This window comes from Bufo gargarizans, chromosome 2, assembly GCF_014858855.1.
Source record: "Bufo gargarizans isolate SCDJY-AF-19 chromosome 2, ASM1485885v1, whole genome shotgun sequence".
Taxonomy (NCBI): Eukaryota; Metazoa; Chordata; class Amphibia; order Anura; family Bufonidae; genus Bufo; species Bufo gargarizans.
In genome coordinates, this window is record NC_058081.1 from 330,372,177 (window position 1) to 330,389,268 (window position 17,092).

Below are 17,092 nucleotides of genomic sequence, written 5' to 3' on the forward strand. Positions count from 1 at the left end.
CCTTCAGTGGAACAATGGAGCTTCAGGAAGTGCAGGGGCGTCAAACCAGATGTTGCAAAGAGCATTCCTCATGACTGAGGGCCCTCGTCTGTGTGGTAACGACTGGGTTTTTCAACAGGACAAGGCTACAGTACACAATGCCCGCAGGACAAGGGACTTCTTCCAGGAGAATAACATCACTCTTTTGGCCCATCCTGCGTGTTCCCCTGATCTAAATCCAATTGAGAACCTTTGGGGATGGATGGCAAGGGAAGTTTACAAAAATGGACAACAGTTCCAGACAGTAGATGGCCTTCGTGCAGTCGTCATCACGACTTGGAGAAATGTTCCCACTCACCTCATGGAAGCGCTTGCATCAAGCATGCCGAAATGAATTTTTGAAGTGATAAACAATAACGGCGGAGCTACTCATTACTGAGTTCATGTTTGGAAGTTGGATTTCTGCTTTGGGGGATTTTTTTTTTTTTTTTGGAGGTTTGGGCCTAAACTTTTGATCAGCTGAAAAACAGCCTGTTTCAGTTTATTCGTTGTTTTCATTAAATTGAATGCTCAAAAAATGTTTTGTCTCACTCCGATTTCTTCTTGTTGCATGTTAAAGCTCTACTTGGAACCTTGTTAAGATCCAGCTATGCTAAATATGATTTTTTGCCATTTTTCAAGTGGTCTTAAACTTTTGATCAGGACTGTAGCTGAAGCTCAGATTGGATGGAGAGCATATCCAGCAATTTTCAAGTTTTGCCACAGATTCTCAATGAGATTTAGGTCTGGAGTTTGACCGGCCGATTCTAATACATGAATATGCTTTCATCTAAACCATTCCATTGTAGATCTGGCTGTACGTTTAGGGTAGTTGTCCTGCTGGGAGGTGAATCTCCACCCCAGACTCAAGTCTTTTGCAGCCTCTACCAGATTTTCCTCCAGCACTGGCCTGTATTTAGCTTCATCCATCTTTCCATCAACTCTGACCAGCTTCCCTGTCCCCAATGAAGAAAAGAATTCCGGCAACACAATGCTGCCACAACTGTGTTTCACAGTGGGGATGGTGTGTTCAAGGTGATGTGCAGTGTTAGTTTTCCGCCACACATAGCATTTCCATTTAGACCAAAAAGTTCAACTTTCTCATCTGACCAGAGCACCTTCTTCCACACGTTTGCTATGTTCCCTACATGTCTTGTGGCAAAGTGCAAGTGGCTTGCTTTCAAAATGGCTTTCTTCTTGCTACTCTTCCATAAAGGTCAGATTTGTGGAGTACACGACTAATAGTTGTCCTGTGGACAGATTCTCCCACCTGAGATGTGGATCTCTGCAGATCCTCCAGAGTGACCACAGGCCTCTTAGCTGCTTTTCTAATTCGTGCTCCTCTTGCCTGGACTGTTAGTTTAGGTGGATGGCCATGTCTTGGTAGGTTTGCAGTTGTGCCACACTCCCTCCATTTTAGGTTGATGGATTGAACAGTGCTTCTTGAGGTCCAGAGCTTGGGATATTTTTTTTTAAACTTACCTTGCTCACATTTCTCCACAACATTATCCCTGTCTGGTGTGTTTTTACAATGCTGTTTGACCACTAATGTTCTCTAACAAACCTCTGTGGCCTTCACAGAGCAGCAGCAGTTATAGTAAGAATAAATTACACACAGGTGGACTCTATTTACTAATTAAGTGACCTCTGAAGGCAAGTGGTCACACTGGAATTTATTGATGGGTATCACAGTACAGGGGCCTAAATACAAATGCACGTCACACTTTGAAAAACATGTATCATTCTATCATTCACATACTTGCTACTTTGTTTTGGTCTATCACATAAAATCCCAATAAAATACATTTACGTTTGTCAGTGTAATGTGAAAACATTTGAAAAAGTTCAAGGGATGTAAATACTTTTTAAAGGCACTGTGTGAGTTTTACTGGATATAACTTAATGAATTGATCTGGACCTGATGAAATATATGGAAATACCAGTACATGCCTAAATACAAACACACTGCACACAGTAATAGAATGCGCTCACTAACACGCGAATAACAATGCAATTTTTGCAGTAAATGTGTTTGGACTGCACGGTGAAGGCAGTAATATAATCCGTTCACTAATATGGGTATAAGAAGGTTGTTTTTTGCAGCATGCTGGCAGTATTTTGTGATGGACTGTGATATTTGGCTGGGTTGGGGTGGTATATAGTATTTCTGGCCCTGCCTTCCATTAATTTGGACCTGACTACAAAACTAGGGCACTTTTAGTATTTATTCCAAGGCCACTTTAAGTTCCCAGTCCACCCCCAAGCATCAGCCCACCGGGAAATTTCCCTGTAAGGTCTATGGCCAGTCCGCCCCTGGTCTGATCCTAGGTTCAGAGGGTTAGCAAGGAGCAGACAGGTGGAACAGAGTATGACTGCAGCATCGCACTACATGTGGTCTGTTCTTTGTTACCAGGACGTATAGAAACTGAGTAATAGGAAATGTTTAATAAAAATCTATTGCAACGTTGCATTTCACTTTAGACACAAAGGAACTAGGCTTGAGCAAATCGAGCTTTGGATCATAGATCTAAAGTTGATTCGTTCAAACACTTTGTTTTAATGCTCTACAGCATTAAAATTTATTGCCTCCGTGGAGGCAAAATTAGTTTCAGATGAAGTTTTGTGAGACTTTGGTGAATGAATTCGGTATTCATTTCTGCTTCTTTAAAAACTATTAAAATTTAGAATCCGAAGTCGGGTTTGGTACCAGCTGGTACCTCAATACCAAACCCAACTTCGGATTACCATTGTAAAATGTTTTTAAAAGGAGCAGAAATGAATACCGAATTCATTTCACTGAATTCTCGTGTGACTTTGAAATTAATTTTGGTTTCAAGGAGGCAATACATTTTAATGCTGTATGGATTAAAACAAAGCATGATTCGCTCAATATTAATAGGGACACTAAATTTGATTGCGAAGGTGTATATAAGGCTCCATTCAGACATCCGTAGAATAGGTCCGAATCTGGGTGCAGACCCATTCATTCTCTATGGGGCCGGAAGAGATGCTCTCCGCATTCGCATTCCCGGAGCGCGGCCCGATCTTCTGGCCTGCAGCTCCGCAAAAAAATAGAGCATGTCCTATTCTTGTCCGCAGTTGTGAACAGGAATAGGCATTTCTATGGGGGTGCCGGCCGGGTGTATTGTGGATCCGCAATACACTACGGACGTCTGATAGGGGGAAAGTTATCATTCAACTTATGCCTCTTTCTGGCGTAGAAAAGTCTCAAATCCATCGGATTTGCAACTTTTTAATCCTTACGCCAGCCTTGTCAAGTCTAAGAAAAAGGGGACGTGGTAAGGGTGGAGTGAATTCATCATCATTTATGTCTCAAACTGGTGTAAATAACGACTGAAATCTACAGCAGCTCTGATCTGCCATAGATTTCATTCCGGCACACAGGGAACTGGAGAAAGCAGGTAATTTATGAGGCCTACATCTCGTCATAATTTACCTGCTTCCTCCCTCAGCGCAGGCCCTATCAAGGCCGGAGTAGCATATGATAAATCAGGGCCATGGTCTTTAAATTAAAATATTAACTGGCTGCACAGTAACCACGGGAACACTAACAAACCATTAGGGGTCTGGGTTTTTTGCATGCCCTCACTTTCCTGATGCAAAGACTGTTTACTGGGTACATAAAAATGATGAATGCATCCAATGACCAAACTAAATTACTTCTGGCAAATCGCACATATTAAAGTCCCCTTTATTCAATTCATCTACCAGCTTCTAAGAAGTGGTTGAGTGTTCCAGTCTATTAATATAAGTCATGCATAATAACCAATACCATGTCATGGTAGTATTTCCTATGTGTTTAATCAGAGCACCGACCCAGTATTTTACTAGCCAGGGATCAGATTTACTGAACAAATAAAAAGCTCCAGGAATAACTGCTTTGCATGCATTTTGCTATCCAGCCTATTTCAATGGGAGCACTGTTTAGCATAAGGATCAAATACCTTATTTCAAGCTTCGTTTGAGCTCTCTACGCTGTGAAGGGACGGAGAGGAGCTCCCATCCTGAAAATATACTGTAGCTGTGAGTCCAGACCTAATCAAGTTACATGCATACTCTGTAATGGCTGTTAGCATATATCATACCATAAGATTTTATAAAGACAAAAACATAATGCACAGTATATACATAAGGAAGTCGTTATGAGATCACATTGGTGCTACTGATGAAATTCTTCCCTTGAGGCACCATGATGATAGCTCTGACCAATTTAAAGGAAGTACATACATTCAAAATATACCTCTACATTTCATGTAAAAAATGAAAATAAGGCTACTTTCACATCAGCATTTTCCTTTCCGCTATTCAGATCCGTTATAGGATCTCAAAAGTGGAGGAAAACGCTTCAGTTTTGTCTCCATTCATTGTCAATCGGGACAAAACTGAACTGAAGGGAGCGGAGTACACCGGAATGCATCCCATTCCGTTCCGTTTTGTTGCGTATCCATGACGAACACTAAAGCGCCTCAAGCAGCATTTTTGTGTGTGTCATGGGATACTGATCAAGACAGATCTGTCATGAAACATGAAACACAATGTAAATGGTGAAAAAAAGGATTTGGATCATGCCTCAGGAATAGGTTTACACTGGGTTAATTTGAATGCCTTTCAATATCGGTACAAGCTAATACAATGCAACAGCACTCTGCAAACAATAAATATATGAACTAAAGGTGGATTTAGACGGGGCGATGGAGTGGCCGATTATTGGAAAGGAAGCGTTCCTTCCCGACAGTCGGCTGCTTGTTCAGTGAAAGAGATTGATACATTTACATCCCTCATCCTCATCCAGAATCGTGGCTTCTGAGCGGCAGATCGCTGTTTAGACAGCACGATCTGCTGCCCAGAAGCCATAATAGGAGGTGCCTGCATGAGCGACAGGATAACCGATGAATGAGCGTTTTGCTTGTTCATCAGGTGATTGGTGGCACATTAAGATGGCCAGATGATTGGGAATAACAGTTCACAGGAACGATTGTTTCCGATAATCTGGACGATTATTGGTGTGTCTAAATGCACCTTAATGCTATATTCACTATATAACATGAATATGAGGTACTTGGCAAATATATTTTGAACAAAATCATTTGTGCCCAACCACCACAGCAAGGTGACCTCATTCTGGATGGGTACCTACTCTATATACCTCTCCTTGTGCCAACTGGCCTAGAATGAATTCAGGGAAAGCTGGCTACAGCTATATACTGCACCAATTAGGTGGCCGGCAAACAGCGAAGTGAGTCGGCATTTTGCCATTTCAGTAGCTCCCATAGCAGTGAATGGGAGCTATGGAAATAGTGTAGCATAGCAAACAGCAGCCGACCGCCAGGTATCAAAGAAACAACATAGCTTGCTGTGCTGCTCTTTTTTCTTAGCTCCCATGCACTGTAATGGGGGCTACTGAAACAGCGGAACGCCATGCCTGGCCACCTGGTAGTTGGTGATCAGTAACATCTCTCATCTTAGTTGCGGCAAGCTGGGACTACCCCTTTATTTAGCGCAGTATATAGCTGTAGACTACTCTCCCTGAATTCATTTGAGACCAGTTGGCGCAAGGAGAGGTATCATAAGCGGTAGGTTCAGCATATATGTGGAGTCTGGTCTTCTTATATTAGGATCCATTTTGTGGTCCACAAATTGCAGATCCCCAAAATATAGATGCAGTCTGTGAACTGTCGGAAACTGCAAAACCATGGTAGAAATCTGATGGTCAGCCTTTGACATGTATTCTTACTGTCTGAACATACCCCAACAACTCTTTCTAGCCTATGTAAATTTTCCATAAAAATACTTGGTTTATCCATTAATTCAGAGTGCTTATTATATATGGTACAAGTCCTTCTCAGGTGTGACCAGGGCCGGCCTTAGGTGTTCAGGCGCCCTGTGCGAGCTAACCTTGTGGCGCCCCCCCCCCCCCAAAAAAAAAAAAAAAAAACTGCTTGTTGCTGGCATCATGGCATAGGCTGGCTGACTATCCAACCAAGTAGTTACCAGCCCTCACACCCCAAAGGCCGGTGTAACGTTATACTTCCCTACTTCGTGAGATTTCCCTACCCTCGTCACTTCCGGTCGCACCGGACATGACGTGAGGAGGTGTGCAGCATCGCGCAGGCGCACAACGACAGGTTAGGGAAATTTCACAGCAGAATGCGCATGCGCCAGGAGCCTCGCCGGCGGTTAGGGTAGGGAAAAACTATGGGCCAATGCGCAGGCGCAGTGATCGGATGGATGTTTTCAGCTGAACACCGGCCGACACTGCGCATGCACCGGGAGCCTCACCAGCGGTTAGGGAAGGGAAAAATTTACGTACGGGCCAGTGCTTTTTCCCTACCCTAACCGCTGGTGAGGCTCCCAGCGCATGCGCAGTGTCGGCCGGTGTCCAGCTGAGAAAATTAGTTTCCAATGTAGTATTAATAACTAAACAATTAAATAATAAACATATTGCATTGTCTACTTACCACCAGGACAATAAGATGATCTGGACTCTGGCTGCAGTCTGGCTCTGGGGACTCCATTGTCACTCTCTCATTATTTCCCCCCCCCCCATCACTCTCATTTCCCCCCCCCATCACTCTCATTATTTCCCCCCCCCCATCACTCTCATTATTTCCCCCCCCCCATCACTCTCATTATTTCCCCCCCCATCACTCTCATTATTTCCCCCCCATCACTCTCATTATTTCACCCCCCATCACTCTCATTATTTCACCCCCCCATCACTCTTATTATTTCCCCCCCCATCACTCTCATTATTTCCCCCCCCCGCCATCACTCTCATTATTTCCCCCCTCCCCCGCCATCACTCTCATTATTCCCCCCCCCCCGCCATCACTCTCATTATTTCCCCCCCCCCGCCATCACTCTCATTATTTCCCCCCCCCCCGCCATCACTCTCATTATTCCCCCCCCCCCGCCATCACCCTCATTATTCTCCCCCCCCCCGCCATCACCCTCATTATTTCCCCCCATCACTCTCATTATTCTCCCCCCCATCACTCTCATTATTCTCCCCCCCATCACTCTTATTATTCTCCCCCCCATCACTCTCATTATTCTCCCCCCCATCACTCTCATTATTCTCCCCCCATCACTCTCATTATTCTCCCCCCCATCACTCTCATTATTCTCCCCCCCATCACTCTCATTATTCTCCCCCCATCACTCTCATTATTCTCCCCCCATCATTATTCTCCCCCCATCACTCTCATTATTCTCCCCCCCCATCACTCTCATTATTCTCCCCCCCATCACTCTCATTATTCTCCCCCCCCCCATCACTCTCATTATTCTCCCCCCCCATCACTCTCATTATTCTCCCCCCCATCACTCTCATTATTCTCCCCCCATCACTCATTATTCTCCCCCCCATCACTCTCATTATTCTCCCCCCCATCACTCTCATTATTCTCCCCCCCCCATCACTCTCATTATTCTCCCCCCCCATCACTCTCATTATTCTCCCCCCCCATCACTCTCATTATTCTCCCCCCCCCATCACTCTCATTATTCTCCCCCCCCATCACTCTCATTATTCTCCCCCCCCCATCACTCTCATTATTCTCCCCCCATCACGCTCATTATTCTCCCCCCATCACTCATTATTCTCCCCCCCATCACTCTCATTATTCTCCCCCCCATCACTCTCATTATTCTCCCCCCCATCACTCTTATTATTCTCCCCCCCATCACTCTCATTATTCTCCCCCCCATCACTCTCATTATTCTCCCCCCCCATCACTCTCATTATTCTCCCCCCCCATCACTCTCATTATTCTCCCCCCCATCACTCTCATTATTCTCCCCCCCATCACTCTCATTATTCTCCCCCCCCATCACTCTCATTATTCTCCCCCCCATCACTCTCATTATTCTCCCCCCCATCACTCTCATTATTCTCCCCCCCATCACTCTCATTATTCTCCCCCCCCCATCACTCTCATTATTCTCCCCCCCCCAATCACTCTCATCATTTCCTCCCCCCCTCCCCCTTTTCACTCTCAGACTAATTCTACTCCCACCTCCACCTCTAGTGTAGCGTGGCCGAGCTCTGTTCGGTCCGCGGTACAGGAGCATTTGTTTCCTGTACCCGGCCGGACTGACAGGAAGTGCATACTAAGTGAGCACTTCCTGTCAGTCCGGCCGGGTACAGGAAACAAATGCTCCTGTACCGCGGACCTAACAGAGCTCGGCCACGCTACATTAACAGGCGCAGGCAGGATTCTTTAGAGCGGCAAGCGCTCAGCCTCAGCCACTCAGGCGGCGCAGAATGAGGGGCGCCGCCCGAACTTATATAAGCAAGTTTTTTTTTTTTTTTTAAACCGCAACGGGCGCCGGGCGCCCCCTGCTGAATACAGAGGAGGGGGAGATGGAGGGGGCGGGGGGCCCGCCCCGTGGGAAAACATAAGTGCCGCCTCGCCTGCCCATATTACATTGCGAGCTGTCGGCCGCCCGGCGCCCCTGTTGCTATGGCGCCCTGTGCGGCCGCACAGCCCGCACACCCCAAAGGCCGGCCCTGGGTGTGACTGTAAATATAAAGAACAGTCAATATATTTTCTTAAAGGAACTCCGAGACTTTTCAGGTCCCGATATCTACGTTACCAGAGAGCACAATTACAATACCTGGATTGAAGAATATTCATGCAATTTGTAGAAGAATTACAGAACGTGAGAACAATTAAGGCTAAATTTCAGGTCTGTTTAAGCAATATGTTGACCACAAAATAGGAAGGAACAATACAGGAACTTAGGAAAAGTGATTTGATTGCAAGCAGATCCCCTTTCCTTTTCTTCTCCCTTCTAAGGTCTCCTGCCTTTCAATACCTTTTGTCTTTCAATTCCCATGCTGTGTCTGTGCTCCATCTGTGCAGTGAATGCCTTCAGTATTTTTCCAGGTGGGATCAACCGTCTCCAACTTCAAACACAAACATCCTAAAGCATATTCTCAGAATGTTAACTTCCTACATCTTGCATATAAATAATAAGAAACTGATGCTATCACTTCCTTGATGATGGGAGTTTATTCCCCCCCCCCCCCCCAAGCGTTTCCAGAATAAAATGAAAGGTTTTTCTTTGTCCTTTAATGATCGTTCAGTTTTTAATCTCTTTGAAATATGATTATTATAAGGTATTTGTTCATTTTTAATTCCATGACTTACCCTTTAAGGTATGGAAACATGTTGCGTGTCCACAGCCCTGGCGACATGTGGTGGTCAATGGTCATATGATTGTGCAAGTAAAACTGAGGTATTACAGTCAAGGTTATGCAGTTGAACATGCAGTAGCCAACGATCGCCAAGTCTTGAAGGTAATACCTCAGTTTTACTTGCAAACATGTGCAACCAACTGATCGCCACATGTGGGCAGAGCTGTGGACACGCAGTGCCTGCCTGAACCTTTACTCTAGTAACATAGTTTGTGAGGCTAAAAACAGACATTTGTCCATCCAGTTCAGTCTGTTATCCTGCAAGAAGACCATATATAAAACAGATAATAAAGATAGAAAAAGAATCCAAACGGCAATGAGTATCTGGATGGTTACTGTGGGCAATACCTCAGTATACAAGTTATGTACAGATTAACCTCTCATTTATTCTGACTTTAAATTCCTGTGGGTTGAGACAATTTAAGTTTCCACTATAAACTCTACAACATTCTTCTTCTTACATGTGCTCATCATATGGGACAGTCTTACAGGTTAAAACAATTGTCTTCTCATAAAGTTCTAGTCTAAATGTGGAGGAGGCTACAGAATAATATTGCAACAACATCTTCTAATTAGTCATGGTCCAGGACACACACCATGACTAATGAATTACCAATCTAGAGCATGAAACAATACCAACGATGAAACGCATAATGCCCCCACCCCTCAAAAACTAATTATGTCTATAAAGGGTTACACCAGCAGCTACTAGGTGCACCCATGCACCACCTACTTGACAATTTTATTTAGTAGTCTCGTCCAGCCTCCAAACTGTCCATTTCTACTAGTTTTTTATGTTCTTATACATTAATTGCAAATGAGAGTTTTTAAAAATAAAAAAAGTACTGATCATGGGTGAAATACAGGGTGAGCTATTCACCGACCATTTAGGATGCGTCCACGCTGTGAAAAAATTTACAGCAGGTTTGGCAATGGATCCGGGACAAATCCCTGGTGAAATCAGCACGAGTTACATGCAGATGTGTTGAGGATTTTGCTGAATTCTTGCCACAGATTTTATTTTGATCAGTGATTTTGAGCCAAAACCAGGTGCGGCTCTAAACACAGAACAGGAGCAGATCTTTCCCTAATATCTTTGCTCTGTGGAGGCTCCAATCCTGGTTTTGGTTCACAATCAGTAATGGAAATCACTGACTAAACACTGACGTGTGAATAGGGGCTTTTCCTGTGAACTGCAAAGTGGAAAGTCCGCCGCATAAATTGACATGGTTTGTATTTCAAATTCACATTGCCATTCAGTTTATAATATAGATTTTTTTCAGCAGCATGTGGATGGGATTTGCTAAAACCTCATCCACTTTGCTGGTACTGTAATACACTGCAGATTTACTACACAAAAATCTGTGTGATGATTTGTGGACCTAGCTAAATACAGTAAGGATACCTGTTACATGAGGCGTTAGAGGTGGCAATGTCGGGCTTCTGTTGTCCTAATTTTAAATATTTAGTCAACGTTTGCAGGATCAGTTTTACAAATGAAATATTTGTACTTTGTTTAATTGCTGCTGTCTCCAAGTATAGTGTTTTTATTCCAATTAAACCCCCCCATTCATGAGATATGTCCCTCCACTGTTTTCTTCCTCTTTATGGTAATTCACTGTTGTTTACCAACAGGACGGCAACCGTAGAAATTCTCCCTAAGTGGAGCCTGCCCAAAAATTGCTGAGTCAGTCCCACCATGCGTTCACCAAGGGGATTTTCTACTATCTTGATCCTTGTTCCTCTGTGCCCCCCGTTGGCTTTTCTGCCTCTCTTCCTTTCCCTGGTGAAGCTTTTAAGTCTCTGGCCCAGAATTAACTCTTTACTGTGTGGTCTCATGAAATATGGTAGATCTCATGAGATGATCAAGCTGAGCAAGGCCAGTGTAATGCTCAGAGCCTTTAGTCAGAAGCATTGTCTTGGAAAAGAAGAGAGGAACATTTAGTGCACACAAGCCAGCGGGGACGCAGAGCAGGCAACCAGTAAGTTGAAAGTAGAGAGATCTTTCTTAGCAATGAGGATGGCCGATCTGACACTGTCCACATTGATTGGACAGCATCAAAACAAATATGCAAGCTTCACCTTGGGAGAACCGCTATGGTTGCTTCCCTATTGGTAAACCACAGTGAATTACCATATAGGATGACAAAACAAACAGGGGAGTTATCTCAGGAATAGGTGATCCAATCTGAATGTTAAAAAATACTCAGGAGTATAAGTTAACCTTTTGAGATTCAGTTTGTTTCTGGTTCTGAATTTATTCTACCAGAGTATTTGTGTGTGTATATGAGTATGTGTGTGTGTGTGAGAGAGACAGCCTAGGATGCTACTCTGGGTTTCTGAGCAATATATATGTGTTGTCTGGAGGGGGTAGTCTTTCTCATTATGAAGAGCGCCTAGTATGCATAGAACGTGTGCGGTGCATTGTAGGCCAGCCAATGCCCCTCTGGGTTTCTGGGAAAGATATTCAAAATAGCTCTCCTAAGCCTATCTGATACCAGCAGATTTCAGATGCGCTAATTTTTGTAGATTTCTCCCAGAAACCCACAGGAACGTCGATTGTCGTACTATGCTTCTCATGCATACTCTTCCTCTTCCATAAAGAAAAAAGGTTAATTACCCAGAAAAAGCTGGATTCCTGGAACGAGATCGTTTTTATCTCCTTTTGGAAAGGAAACTAGCTTGCACGTCTCTATTTCAGAGAAGCACTATGTGTAAAATGCGCCATTCGGTTTTCTTTCCAAAGGGGATTAACAAAAGCTGAGTGTTTTACTATTTCTATTATCGAGACCACTAGGCAACTCTACTCATGTTTCTGGGAAAATATATGCAAATTAGTATGTGTAATATCTAGCATCAGAAAGAATTACTTTACCTTTTTTGTGAGGAAAGCCATTTACATTGCTTTAGCTTTTTAGGCAAAATATTTAAATTACGGTATCTTTTCTGACAAAAAGGATAATAAAAGGTACCGTAATTCTTTCTGATGTCCACCGATGTGGTTTAAATCTGAAAAGCAGTATCGGGTTACATTTTTGCAAATATGTAAAAGCAAAGGAATATGTAGAAATAGAATATTTAAAAGACAGATAAAGGCAGTGAAGCTGGAGACAGAGGCTCATTGCCAAAGAGAGTAAAACTGATGCTAAAATGTTCTACAATTATATAAATGGTAAAAAGGTTAAACCTGAAAGTTTTAGAATTTTTGAGAGCGAAGAGGAGAAAGAAAATGTATTAAATAATTTTCTCCACCGTATGTACTGTCAGATGAACTGCAGCGTTTTTCACTTTATAAGATCCACTTTTTAGCAAGAAAAAAATCTTGCTAAAAAGTGCCTGCGTCTTATAAACGCCAGTCAGGGAGATCCAGCATGGCCAGAGCCCCTGACTGCTTCCTTAATAACCTGGCAGAGCACATATACAATGCTTTGCCTGATCACTGAGAAAGCTGTGCAACTGCACTCACTTCTCTCTCCCTGCCAACACAGATCCATGTGATCAGTAGCAGCAGGAAAATGCATGGGGAGGAAGGTACTACAGCTGTACTGAAAGTAAATAAAAATGAGAAGTAAGGACCTTTGATTATGTCATAAATGCTGTATGTGTGTAGCAGAGTTGTATGTGTATACCAGAACTGTATAGGTGTATCATAAATGCATGTGTGTAGTCGAGCTGTATGTATGTAACAGAACTGCATGTGTGTAGCAGAGCTATATGTGTTTAGAAGACTATACATGTGTAGCTGAGCTGTATGTGTGTAGCAGAGCTGTATGTGTTTGAATAATTTAGACAGCACTCCAGTATGCGATTAATGCTTTTTATTTGCCGGACATAAAGGTCCTTTTTGGAACTGAGGCAACGTTTCGGGCAAAACACATGCCCTTCATCAGGCTGATGTAAAAAGGGAAATAAATACATACAATATTTGCAATTAACATGATTACAAATTTAGAAGGTTCTGTGACCACATGATTCAAACAGGTAATTAGTATCAATACAATCAATAACATGATTCCAAAAAACATGATTCCGTGATTCAAAATAACATGATTCAAGGAAAAGTGCATGATTATTATTGGAAATTCATATGTTCCATGAGACAGGTATCCAGCCATATAGCTGACGAATATCATGTACCGAAAGTATGCAGTATTAATTACATCAGGCATCAGAGCAAAAATGGACCACTAAATAGAGTGTACAACAATGGAAGCACAGAGAAGAAAAGATAAGAGAAAAGATAAGAGAAAAGAATATGAGAAATAAGGCCAGTGGGTATATGCACATTACATGCTAAATGCGTATGTATATATGCAGAGGGAAGAAAAGTTCCCTCTGGGGATGAAATAACAGCACAGACAGAAAGGTGGTATAAAGTGGTTAAGGAGGGAAGTCCGCTAAGCTTACCTAGTTGCGTGCGTAGATGCATGGAAGGCCGGCATATCTGGGGTATGTTTGGGAGTGCTTTAAATAGGCGGGTTCCCGCCTTTTAGGTGACGCTCAAGATCACGCAATATTGAGGGAGTCATGGCTGAGCGCCGGCCTGGTAGAATGACGTGTTGTCAATTAGCGCATGCGCATAAATGTCGGAAGGTACGTGCATGCGCACAAGGGCCGAGAGGTAAAGGTCGGCCTATAGAGCTGTATGTGTGTAACAGCTGTATGTGTGTAACAGAGCTGTATGTGTGTAGCAGAACTAGGTACATTTAATGAGGGGACCACATGCACCATTGCTGATTGTTACAATGGTCAGCAGATGACACAGTAAGGGAAGCAGGAGCTGACTAAAACTATTCCCACCCCCCACACACTCTGTTACTGACCTTGACCCCTCCACTTCAGTAAAACACATTCCCTTCAAAGAGGACCTAGAAAGTAGTTTTCGGTTATGTAAACCTCCAATAGTACAGTATTTAGTTTCGTTTAGAACACTGCTCAGTGGTGACCTATGATCTATTCATACTCAGGACTGGGAATCTGACAAAGGGACATCCTCTACAAATAGAGCAAAGAAGGTTTCTACATCAACATAGAAGCAGATTCTTTACTGTAAGAGCAGTGAGACTATTGAACTGGAGGTGGTGATGGCGAATTCACTAAATGAGTTCAAGAGGGGCCAGGATGCATTTCTGGAGTGTAATGATATTACAGGCTATAGCGATTAGATTTTTAGAGAAGGGGCATTGATCCAGGAAGTTATTCTGATTGTCAGTTTGGAGTTAGGGAGGTATTGTTTGTTCTAAAATCAAGAAAATTGGTTTCTACAGTACATTATATTTTTTTTTTGCCTCCCTCTGGATCAGGATAACAGGCTGAACTGGATTGACAAACTGTTACTATGTGTGTAATGTCAAGTATGAGCCCTGTTAATTAGGGAGATATTTATGCAAAAGGTACTACTAGTTCAAACCTTTCTTCTCTCAGGAATAAGGGCAAAGATAGAATTACATGTTAAGTTAATACACTAGGTGGAAATTCACTGAGTATAGAGTGATATAAAGTAATGTATCTAGAAAACTTCATCAAAACTTCACTGCCTGTATAGATACTAAAATAAAAAAAATTATAAATCTTTATTCACCACCTCTGATTAAAATTAATTCATGGAAAGCTGCCCTTGTACCACAGGCTCACACCCCACACTGTAGAGTCCCTGAATATCTTGGAACTAAATATAAGTACAACACACCGCGTTTCTACATTTATTGTGAGTGTCGAAAGAAGGGACAGACCGAGGATAAATATAGATACTACTGTAGTCTAGGAAGGGTAAAGTACCAGATCATTCCTATTGACTACAGTTCATATCTCCGGACACCTATGTGTGATAGCTGCCTGTGGTTAAACCGGGCTATCACCATATCAATACGGTACCTATGTGTGATAGCTGCCTGTGGTTAAATTGGGCTATCACCATATCAATACGGTACCTATGTGTGATAGCTGCCTGTGGTTAAATTGGGCTATCACCATATCAAAACGGTACCTATGTGTGATAGCTACCTGTGGTTAAATCGGGCTATCACTATATCAATCTGGTACAAATATTGATTAAAGTGCATCATGAATATATATATATTAATGGTCGCTTGAATATCTAACGTGCTCAACGCGTTTCACTGGTAGTTGCCAGATCATCAGGAGCCACAGATATAGACAGGAGACCCTGAAAAATGTAGCTGATGCAATGTGTTGATATTTGGAACACAATGTAACACAATGATGCAGAGAGCAGAACACGTGGTAAAGGTGGTGATACTCCCTAAGTTGGGAGACTGCACCACCGTTTGTTTTTCACTTTTTGGTATCCAAAAACTAACAAAAAGTGCAACCCCTACTGATGATGAGGGGCCATGCAACACAAATTGAAGCAAAAGTGAGCATTCACGCTGTCCCTACTGATGGCAAGGAATTGCGCGTCCGGCTCTGGTATGGTGGATGGACAATAGAATAGTTAATGACAACCATTTATATTTGTATTTAATTTTCTCAGATAAAAATGCATAAAAACTAACATTTAAACTGCACTTACCTCAGGAATTGAAGACAGAAATGGTTTAATATAAATATTGGAATCGTGGACTTTCAAATCATGATCACCGAGTCCTCTGGTTACACCAATTGTTGCCATTACACGGGCCTGCATCCAAAATACATTTATTATGTACTGAAAAAGGAACTGCTTGTAGATTTACTTTATAATCATAATTCTATATCATACATATTTAGATAAAGTAGCAATAAAAAATACAGGTGTCATACATAATACTCTAAAAAAGGGCAATGTGGTTGTGGAGAAGTGTTAACTCTACAGTGTACATTAAATTCTGTTTTTAATCATTTTTAAATCAATACAAAAAAATGTATGTTGTAAAACATGTGACCTAAAATCTTAAAAAGGGCTTGTCCAGGATAATTAAATCCTGAGAAATGCTTATTTTTATGCAAACAAGGTTTTTGGTGCACTATGGGAGGGGCATCTCTGTTTTGCGCACCATTGCTCCACCATAATACCACCCAGCACCTCCCCATCTTGTTTGATTACCAGCCCGGAGATTTCAGAGCTGTAGTGATAACGCAAGAGAAGTCAGGTGCTTTGAACAGAGCGACCCCACCTACGGTGCACCAAAAACCTTATTTGCATAAAAATTTAAAGAAGTGTTTCTCAGGATTAAAGGACTGGATTTCACAAGAAAGATACGGTTATATTTCTGGGCTTCTTTCCTCAATAAAATAATGCTTACTTTAAAAACTGCTTTTGGAGGTGACATACGCTCTTTTACTCTGTAATTGTCTCAAATTTGAGTGCCCACTATGGAACTACACAGAATTCTAATAGTAAATTTACACATAAATGGAAAAGAAAAACATCATGCAACTAAAAATTGTATTAGGTAGTATTTGTCACAGTATATCACATGGCTAATGTCAATTTCAGCTAATGTCAGCTGAACATAACTATATTAGTGCCATCTCACTGCCTGCCGCCGTTTTTGAGAAAAACAAACTTTTATAATATGCTAATTAGCCTCTAGGACCAGGGAGGTGTTGCTCCTGCTCCTAGAGGCTGCGTTCTCCCAGCTCTAGCCACGCCCTGCTACACTAGATTGACAGGGGCAGGCATCGTTGGTCTCCTACCTCCGGCCCTGTCTGCAGTGTAAATCTCGCGCCGTTCAGTATTCGGCGCAGGCGCAGTGAGTTAAGGGCGCTCCCCGGCTGCTAGCTTCCTCACTGCACCTCACTGGATTTACACTGCAGACAGGGCCAGAGGTAGGAGACCAACGATGCCTGCCCCTGTCAATCTAGTGTAGCAGGGCATGGCCAGAGGTGGGTGAACGGAGCCTCTTAGAG

At 42.8% G+C, this 17,092-nt stretch overlaps 1 protein-coding gene across 2 annotated transcripts in view; it reads right to left on the bottom strand.

The window, feature by feature from the left end:
* The window catches only part of PPM1H (protein phosphatase, Mg2+/Mn2+ dependent 1H), a 216,989-nt gene that overhangs the window by 24,144 nt on the left and 175,753 nt on the right, over positions 1-17,092 (bottom strand). For both annotated transcript variants that reach the window (XM_044280560.1, XM_044280559.1), the window contains exon 8: positions 15,774-15,881. In XM_044280560.1, coding sequence (XP_044136495.1) covers positions 15,774-15,881 — 108 coding nt within the window. The remainder of the gene's footprint in view (positions 1-15,773; positions 15,882-17,092) is intronic.